At 29.3% G+C, this 10,325-nt stretch overlaps 1 protein-coding gene across 1 annotated transcript; it reads left to right on the top strand.

Annotated features, from left to right (window-relative positions):
• The first annotated feature begins 3,715 nt into the window (after positions 1–3,715).
• Positions 3,716–8,519, top strand: LOC145306956 (uncharacterized). Its single transcript, XM_080149297.1, has 7 exons — positions 3,716–3,803; positions 4,957–5,034; positions 6,225–6,302; positions 6,547–6,612; positions 7,917–7,960; positions 8,209–8,344; positions 8,421–8,519. The coding sequence occupies exons 4-7, from the start codon at positions 6,553–6,555 to the stop codon at positions 8,517–8,519; spliced, it is 339 nt and encodes a 112-aa protein (XP_080005423.1). The 5' UTR covers positions 3,716–3,803; positions 4,957–5,034; positions 6,225–6,302; positions 6,547–6,552.
• Positions 8,520–10,325: the final 1,806 nt, after the last annotated feature.

The following is a 10,325-nucleotide window of genomic DNA, read 5'->3' as shown; positions in this document are numbered from 1 at the left end:
ATAGGAGAAAAGCTACTTTAAAAATATGAAGAAACACCCTTTATGAGGTGTTGCTACGAAAGGGACTAGACCCAAATCATATAAAAAAATGTTTTACACATATTCAAATAATTTAGACTGCAGGGGTATTGTTATCTTTATAAATCATATCAATAATTTGTAACCCTAGTTTACATAATTCCTTTTATTAAAGCAATTGTTATACATATCATAACTTTTACATGATGTATATCTATAATTTAAAAAAAAATTCTATATGTCTCCAAAAAAAACTTTCAATTTAAAACTTATCTAAACATATCAAAGCTTATACATATCTTAATTTTGTCCTTCCAGGATAATAACTAAAATAAAGGTTGTTCATTAAAAATATTTCTTTAGAAAATGTCCTCAGAGGAACCTGATTCAAACCAAGCAGACCTACCTAACCTGTTGGAATCATCAATACTGTCAGAAGACTCACCTCACCAGTTGGAATCATCAATACTGACAGAAGACCCACCTAACCTGTTAGAATCATCAATGTTGACAGAAGACCCACCCAATCAGTTGGAATCATCAATACTGACAGAAGACCCAACTATCCTGTTGGAATTATCAATACTGACAGAAGACAAGCCTCACCAGTTGGAATCATCAATACTGACAAAAGACCCACCTCACCAGTTGGAATCATCAATACTGGAAGAAGACCCACCTAATCAGTTTGAATCATCAATACTGACAGAAGACCCACCTAATCAGTTGGAATCATCAACACTGACAGAAGACCCAACTAACCTGTTGGAATCATCAACACTGACAGAGAACGCAACTACCCTGTTGCAATCATCTATATTGAAAGAACACCCACCTAATCAGTTGGAAGCATCAATACTGACAGAAGACTTAACTAATCAGTTTGAATCATCAACACTGACAGAAGACCCACCTAATCAATTGGAATCATCAATACTGACAGAAGACTTAACTAATCAGTTGGAATTATCAATACTGACAGAAGACCCACCTAATCAATTGGATTCATTCAATCAGGCAAAAGATTTACCCAGAATGATAGATAGACAGATGGACAGACATACATTTAAAGAGGTTTGTGAATACAAAAAAAAAATTATGTATTAAAATCTAGGTGTAATATAACTTTGATAAGGAATAAAGAAGGTATCTTAACTTTTGTGATTTTTTAAAATAGCTAGCTGGTGTTTTTAGTAAGTAGAAGATATATAATGAATTTTTTTTGTAGACCTCTTATTTTTTAAGTAATTTAAATTTTGAAAAAAAATTAAGTTGGTTTTAAGGTACTAAAACGCAACAAAAAAAAGAGGAAAATTGCCATTATGTAATATCTTTAATTTGACACCTTACTTTTTGAATTATGTTTAGTAATTGTTGAAAAAATCTATTTTGTTTAACCCCGTTTAATAAAACTTTGAACTTTATTAGCTCGTCATGAATGGGTTAAAAAAAGAACAAAAGTTAGGATACATTCTTTCCAAACTTTCTTTTTTGCTCAAGAAAGGTTTGCTGACCACGTATGGTCCCTCAGATGTCAAAACTTTATTTTAGTGTTTGGCCAAAATGACTTAGCAATTGTATCTGTAAGTACGTCTAATAACACCCTATGCTATTTTTAAAATCCTAGAAAATTTTTTTTGCAAGAAAATTGCATAAATTCGCAAGCTTTTTTAGAACCACTACATAACTCGAGTTTTAAAACTTTTTATATAAAATCCTTTTTACAAAAAATATCAATAATTACTTAAAATTAAACCTGAAAGAAAAAAAATCTCATTACACGTGTTAATTTGCATGTTTTAGGTCTTTTTTTGAGGAAAGTATAACTTCCACATTTTTGACAATAATTATATTTTTTAACATTTCAAAGTAAAATATAATAAAACTTAAACGATTTTTCTTGTATTATCAGTTGAAAATGTCATCAAACATGCAATTTAAGTGATGAAAATTTAATAAAATAATTTTTTGAATGTTTAGAATTACCAATTTTCTACATTTAAAACAAAATGTTAACAAAATTTAAAAACATTCTAATATAAAACTTTAAAAATCAATAACATTTTATAAAATGATGTTTTAAAAAATAAATCATTAAAAGGTATTAAAATGCATTTTAAGTTGCTTAAAATTAAAACGAGAATATCTTTTTACACTTTATTCTTTGTAATAGAGATTAATCGTCATTTGCTGAAAATGAAACATTTAATAAACTAATTGAATCTTTTTGTGACCATATTTAGAATTTTTAATTTTTACACTAAGGTGTTTTTTAATAAAAATCTTTGTTAATTTCTGTTTTACGACAAAAAAAGAAAGGGACTTTTTTACTATTTCTAGGTTATCTTATGCAATTTAAACTATATAATATGAAATAAATTTTAATTGTCTTTCTTTTGAGCCACAAAACACTGTAAAATGTAACATATATGCAAAAATAACAATTTTTTTAATGAATATTATAATATCCTTACATGACATTGCGTCAGAGCTTATTCTTTAGATCATATGTTCATGAAAAGTAGCCATAACTTGGAGGGTTGCGCTATTTATTAGAATATTAAATAAACTTGAATGGTAAAAATATTAGCATATCCTTTGTTAATTCAAATGCTTTAGGTATATTGTTCGGAAAGTTAGTTAAAAAAGAGAGAATTTGCTGTGTATACTGTTGAAAGACTTTCAAAAATGTGAATTACAAAGCAATCCTAAAAGATCGGGCCGTAGGCGAGTCTTAGTCGATTGGGGGGGTGGGGGGGGGGGGGGTGGGGGTGGTTAATGATCACCTTTTCCAACCAATATTCAATCAACTTCTATTTAACACTTATCAGTCGGTCGCCTGCCCCCCTATTATCTCAGCTCCTATTTGATCAGGGCTCAAAAATTTTGTGCATGTCCCCTGTTTCATAATGAATTTCCGACTATAAGTGAATCAGATTTTCGTTATTAGTATACGAGGTAAAAAAAAGAACATTTTAAAAAAATTATTTAAATAAAACCCAACGTGTATTGGCAGTACAAACATCTTAATGCTAGCTGACATATGTTTATCAACATTTGCAGAAAGCTATTTCCACAAGAAAAATTATTCAGGTTTCTACCTCACAATTTTAAATATTTCTTTTTGATAAAATGTTTGACATATATCGTATAATCATTTACCAAAAAAAATATTTTGATAATTTAGATTTCAGAGAAGATTAATCCTTTCAAAAAACTAAGATGACATTTTACATCTTCTGTCATGACATTTTAGAAAAAATATAAAAAAAACAAAATTTAGTATGAAAACTATTTTCATCGATTTTTCTGAAGGTATTATCGTATTCTGTGGCTTTGTTATTATCATTTACTTATATTGAAAGTGCCAAACATTGTACCCTAACTTATTCATTTAATAAAAAATCAACCGTGTGACATATATAACTGTCTCATGGTGTTATCATTTTTATATCATTTTAATGCTCCCTTCCCTCCAGACTGTTGCAGTTTAATCCTATGAATATATACCTATCACTCTGCAGAAACCTAAAAATCAATTGCAAGGTCTAAGTATGGCATAATCTAGTCGCCTGCCATTGGAGGAAATACTAATTTCATGACAAAATAGTTTTTACTTCTTTTTAGAATATTATTAATAAAAACTCATCCACTGCCTTTTAATTTTTAGATTACATTATTGGACAAATAATTATATCTTGATCTTTATTTAGGTTGACTCTCATTACGAATTAAGTGTCAATGGTTATGTCAAATTAGCAGAGGAGCAAGATAGACTTTTGGAGGTGAACCTATAAATAATTTTGTTTCAACAACTCTTAACCCCTTACAGTCGGGCCACTTGCCGAACCTAAATCAGTTGCCCCCCTATATTATCTCAGTTCTTATTAGAGCTAGAGGGCTAAATTTTTTTGTGTAAGTCCACTGTGTTATGATGAATTTCCGACCTAAAGTAAGTCAAGATCAATTTTCGCTTCCTTCACCCTTTTATTTAACAACCTTTGTTTTCAGGTCCTTTTGTACTTAAAAATTTCAAACGGCTGTAATTTTTTTATTTTTGAAGCTAGAATAAAATATTTATTTGCAGAAAATGTTTATCTTTATGTAAGTTTTATATTTGAAATATCAAAATATAAATTTCAGCGGCCGCAGCTGTACTTGGCAGCTGCCAGCCGCCGCAGTCGGCGGTCAGCGGGAAAACGGCGGCGGATCTTTATGAAATTTTAATACGTTATGTAGACATGTAAGAAAAGCTTAAGTTTAAAATTTGAAGTCTCTAAGTCAAAAATTGCGGCCACAGGAGCCATTTAATAAGTTATTTGAAGCATTTTTTCATTTTAGATTAGTTGAAAAAAATCTAATTTTTAAAAGCGAAGCTTTTCTATAATTAGGGTCGGTCCGTCCGTCCGTCCGTACGTCCGTCCGTCCGTCCGTCCGAGATAGATAGCTTTTATTCGTTAATTTAGGCATGTTAGAATTGTCCTATCGATTTCAAATTTTGCATGATGATTCCTGTAGTAGTTAGGTACGATTTAGAAACCGTAGCAACTCTATAATCATTACCAGAATGTCCGTACGTCCATTTTAAACATGTTGATTTTTCTACTTTTTTAACAACAAATTTTTATATGATCTAATTATCCGTTTGATCTGATTTTTGGTATATTGATTCCTGGGACAACAAAGAAAAATAGTATAAGCGAAGCAACTCTATAATCAAGTCCTAAAACTGTAAGTATGTCCATAAACATTATCCTGTATCAAGCAGTTTTCCAACAAATTTACATAAATTTTGCTTCGACTCTTTCGATATTTCTTTTATATTCTGATTATTCAGTTCATACACTATACAAGTGTTAATGTTCGTTTGTCCTACCGTTTCAGTGCTTCGCTTTTATGGATGTTGTCATCCTTGTTTTATTTTATTTTATGTTATAGGAAGAAATAAAACCAATCCTAGAAGAAAGTGGACAAGGAATTGAAACTGTAAATGAAAACTCTGGTAGTTTAGAAAATGTAAGTTTTGAACAAAAACATCCAGTGGAATTTTGAATTTTTTTTTTAATTTGACAAAAAAATACCAATTACATTGGGAAATTTGCAAAAAATATTAAGCAGCTAAAAATCTGCCTTATACCAGTCCCACTGCCATGGATATTTTATATATAGTTGACTAGGCTATATATTTCTTGTATTCATTCGAATTTGGTGGATAGGAACTGGTCCTCAACCAAAATACTATGTCTAGCATCGTATCATATTCTACGAATATAAAAATGTACAATAATAAAATTAAAACCAGTTTTTTAGCCTGTGCCTTCAGCACCTTGGGTCTAAAAAAACTGGTTTTAATCTTATAATTGTACATTCTATATCCGCGGAAAGCTGTTTACAATACAATGCGAGAAATAACTCACACTTTATAGCTAATGGACAGATAAAAGGACAGACATTTCAAAAATAATAAATGATTTTGTAAAAACTTTTGTAATTTGTACATCATGGATGTTTTGTAATTTATTATGATTGGACCAAATTACAATAATGGATCACAGTATACTAGATATTTTAAAATCGAAGTCATATACCTAATATATATAAACCATGAACCATATCTAAGCCTGAAAGATTAATCCTCAACAAAACCTTAATAGATTGAAGGGGGGGAGAGGGCGGAGGGATGAGGACGCCTAAGTCAATAAATTTTTGCTTTATATCCTTAACCACAAACAAAGAGTCATAAAAAAAGAGATTTGAGCGTTTTTGGACCAATTATACTGGCACTCAAAGACTTTCAATACATGATTTATTATTATTTATGATTTCTATACAAACATTGAAATCTACATGGGGATAAATTTTGTTTATTTTTATTGAGGATGTTATAAATTTTTTGTCCAATGTCTTTTACCTAGCTAAAATGAAAACAAAAGACTGACAAAGTTCTAGGTCAGTTCCTAGTTTTTGAGTAAAACAAATTTCTAACTTTAAATGGACCTTTTGAGAAGCTTACTAAACTTAGTCTTTTTAGGATGGACTATTTGTCTAATTTGTTTTGAAGTACCCACAACTAAAAAGCTTAATATACAACATACTTGATCCATTAAGGGGCCTTGATAGCGCAAATTAATTCCATTTAAAATTTGTCTGTACAGATGTTGGCATAAAATATTTATACTATTTGATAATAATTAATCTTTATTTAGATTAAATCTCATGGGGTAACAAGATTCAGGGATCCTGTTACATTCAATTCAGCAGAGGAGCAAGTTACTCTTTTGGAGGTAATTGTTTTAAAATAAAAGTTTTACAATGATGGACTTAAATTCAAACTTTAGTTCCATCAGATCATTTCCATTTTAGACAGAAAAAGTTTTATTAAAAAAAATTGCCAACTATGTTAACAAATGATAAAATAATAAAAAAAGATTTTTGTGTTATATACAGATGCAGGATGCAGAACACAAAAAATCTTTTTGATTCAAAAATTTAATTTTTATAAGACTAATCATATTTTTCATTTTACAGGGAGAAATGAGATCCAGCAACATAAATTGTGGAACTGAAGAAGAAAATGTTGTTATTGGTGATATGGTAATAATGGTTTTTCCCTAATTATCTTATCTTATCTAGACTAAATTGTTTTACTAAGGTCACATAAAATAATTCATAATTCAATGAATTATATAGAGTTTTTATTAAAAAGCAAACTGGTAAAGAATTTTTAATTAAGTAAAAAATTTTTTTTTTGAATAATTTATGTATGCTTTGAAATTTTAGGATAAGAAAATGCAGATTATTCCCTGTTAAAGGAAGCCTGCAAGAAATACCACGCTTTAACTGCTGAAAGACTGCCACAAGTAGACCCAATACCCCAAATTTAAAGCCTTCAGCTTCTATAACAAAAACATTCTAGGCATTTTAAAATGACATTTTATGTACAATGAAATTTTGAAAAAATCTCAATGCTAATGTTAGAAATTAGAAACTACGTGGCCTAGAAACAAAATTATAAGCTTATTTTTGTCATAAATTTAGGTTGCCAGTAACTAATTACATTTTTACAATAAAAATACCATTTTTATAGTCAAAATCATTAAAAAAAAATAAGTTTAACTTGCGTTGTACCAAGTGTACTGTAGCCAATCAGAAGGCTGAATTAGCTTAGCAACCAATCACTGCTGAGCTTGTATCAGTTTTTCCCTTTGTTTCTGCTATGATTTTCATTCACAAATGCAATATAAATTGATTTTTTTTCATAGATTTTGACAATAAAATGTGGTTTTTTTATTTTAAAAATGTTATCAGTAACCAGCAATCTAAATATCTGACAAGGATAAGGTTATAATTTTATGTCTAGGCGACGTAATTTAATATTGTTTTTTCTTTTATGAGCATTGTAAATCTTTCAAAATTTTCATTGTACATGAATGCTATTTTGAAATGCCTAAAAGTTTTTTGTTATTGAAGCTGAAGGCTTTAAATTTGGGGTATTGGTTCTGCTTGTGTCAGTCTTTCAGTAGTTAAAGCGTGGTATTTCTTGCAGGCATCCTTTAAGCAAGTAGAATGATAATTACCTTTCTTAACTTCTCTAATATATTTCTAAAAACCTTTACAATCATAATAAAAAAAACTAAATTCATGTTTGGAAACATTGAAAATTCACAGATAAATGCACAATTTAAAGGTAGTTAATATGCAGTTTTTGTACAAGGCAAAAAGTAACTTTGTGTTGGAAGCCCAAAAAGTCATGAAAAATTTAATTTATTATGACCACTTTTGGTTTTCTAACAGGGGGTTATAAATTGTAGATACACCCCCATTTTGCAGACATTGGTATCAAACAATTTCTATTATATTATATCGCTAAAAAAATATATAATTTAAAATCAATTTAGGTTAAGAGAGGAAAATTCAAAAATCTCACAAAAAAATGCCCAAGGTAAAAAAGTAATGGTAATATCCCTTAAAGTGTGATGTTAAGCACATAAAACCTCTCCTCCCATACTTTTTGAATGATTGCCTGTTATCTCTTTAAGTAAGACATGGTATAAACATGAAAATATTTCTTTCTCTCTAGTGACTTGTATTATAGTTAGTTATTATTCTTAATATAATCTGTTCTATATGATTCTAAAGTTATTTATAGTGCACAATTACAGTATGAATAAACTTATTATTAATGTTTAGTTTGCTGGAGACAAGCCAAATTTTAACATTGGCCAATTTGTTATTCTTGATGTTTGATGTGTGTTTGCCAGCCTGGGATTTCATCAGTGACCTAAAAGTTCTCATTCAGTATTGGTCTAACTCAAATTTTACCTGGGTAATGATAAGTTCTATATTTTTATTTTATTTTTGTATTTTTAATCTTGAATTTTATTCTCATTCTTAAATTTTAGAATGAATATGAAGAGTATACTCAACAAACAGGAAACAATCAAATTACATCTTTCTATTTTTTAATTCTATTTTGCTATTATTTCAGTAATTATTTTTAAACATTTATTATTAAATAATTTTCCAGTATCATTGTGAAACTGATTTATTTCCAGTGGATTGGAACTGGTTCTAAGACACACTGAAAAACTATATATGGCATCATTTAATATCCAGTTTTCTACAAGTATTAAAATATACAGTCATAGCATTAAATCCAGTTTTGTTAGCCACAAGATGCCAAGGCATAGGCTAACAAAACTGGTTTTGATCTTTTTGTACATTTTTATATTTTTATTAGAATCATCAACCAATTCTATATATAGATAACAGCTGCTCAGAATCTTGGGGCTTTTATTCATAGTTTTAGTAATTAACAAAAAATAGCCTTAAACCATCCTAAAACTTAAATTTTTTTTTATTTGTTTAAATTTTATTTAGTTATACTTTAAAATGTATATAACTATATAACTCTCAATAGATAAACCCAAGAGTAATGCAAAAGCAAATATTTTAAATCAACTAAAGTGTAACAACAAGATCAAATTTCAAGCTTACTTATTGATTGTTCATTTGATATACAGAAGTAGCCAACTACACATACAGATATACAAAGTTTGGACAAGAACAGATGAATTCTATTGGATTTATTTCATCAGGTACTTAATAAATTTTTCATGTTGTAATGACAAGTTTATTTGACTTTTTTTTATTCATGTCTAAGATTTATGATAGTTATTAGTAAAATTTTTGAAAAATTGCCTAAAATATAGCAGAAATTTTTAAAAGTTTAAAATTAAATTCAATATCTTTCTCTCAAAAAGTCCATTGCTTTTCCCTACTCATTTGAATTTAGAAATTTAGTAGAATACTTTAAGAATAATCTTTAAAGATGAAAACAGTCATCAAGTTTCAGAAATTTACTAGTCATTTTTTATAATATTACCCCGATGTAGTATAAGACGCTTAATTCAGAGTCTCAGCATGGAGCCAAGGTTCCCCAATGTCTTCTATTAAAGGGAATATCATTGCATTTTATTATAAACATAGTGTTCTTAAATTTCTATTTACATTCTTTATGCTAAAATTTGATAGAAGTAATGTAAGTTTCCTCCCCAGACAAAAATTCACCCCTTCCCTTTTGCTTTCACCTAATTTTTACCCTTGCCATTTTATATGTAGATTCTAGAAGTTTTGTATTGGAATAAATATTTTTATTTAACTAAAGTTGATGTTTATATGTTGGATTTTTGTGTGAGGTTACTCACTTTCACATTGTGCATGCGACTGTATGCTCTGAGAGCTTACATTTACCTAAACTAAAATACCAAAAAAGCTACTGTGACAATATGTCAAAACCTGTTACTTAATTTCTTGCAATGATCCCAAATAAATCCTAGCTAAAATAAAAAATTTAAATTTATCTGTATGTATATACTGTTTAGTTTAGCAACACTATACTTATTCTTCAGCAAATAAAAGGTTCCATGAAAATTTCTAAACTCTACTAATCTGCTTTTTCACTACATAAAAATTTTGTCATTCTTTGGCTATTCTTTTAATATTTTTACTTTGTTTGTTATTAACCCTTACAGATCGGGCCTCAATTCCCACCTTAATAGATCGGGAGGGGGGGGGGGGCTAAAAGAGCCCCCCCCTCTATCTCGGCTCCTGGTACAGATAAAGACGTGGTTTTTTTCTGGTGGTTCATGTGTATTTTTAGAGAAAATTACTTTTTCTAGTCATAGCAGTCAGACCGCTCCTTAGCCGCTTTTTAGCGTTAGCGGCCAGCCGCTAAATTTTAAAACAGCTGTAGAGCGGCCAATTTTGCAGCTAGGATGACCAAATTTTAGGACGAACTTTTATTT

The sequence above is a fragment of the Acartia tonsa genome, chromosome 15 (assembly GCF_053477335.1).
Source record: "Acartia tonsa isolate MP-2025a chromosome 15, ASM5347733v1, whole genome shotgun sequence".
NCBI classification, from domain to species: Eukaryota; Metazoa; Arthropoda; class Copepoda; order Calanoida; family Acartiidae; genus Acartia; species Acartia tonsa.
This window is presented reverse-complemented; position numbering and strand designations above follow the sequence as displayed.

What these genes read in the sequence shown, in the direction of transcription:
- LOC145306956 (XM_080149297.1), top strand. Translation starts at nt 6,553, where the DNA reads ATGAGATCCAGCAACATAAATTGTGGAACTGAAGAAGAAAATGTTGTT. An exon ending in ATGTTGTTATTGGTGATATG is followed by an intron (nt 6,613 to 7,916) that starts GTAATAATGGTT and finishes AAATCAATTTAG; the next exon opens with GTTAAGAGAGGAAAATTCAA. An exon ending in CTCACAAAAAAATGCCCAAG is followed by an intron (nt 7,961 to 8,208) that starts GTAAAAAAGTAA and finishes ATTAATGTTTAG; the next exon opens with TTTGCTGGAGACAAGCCAAA.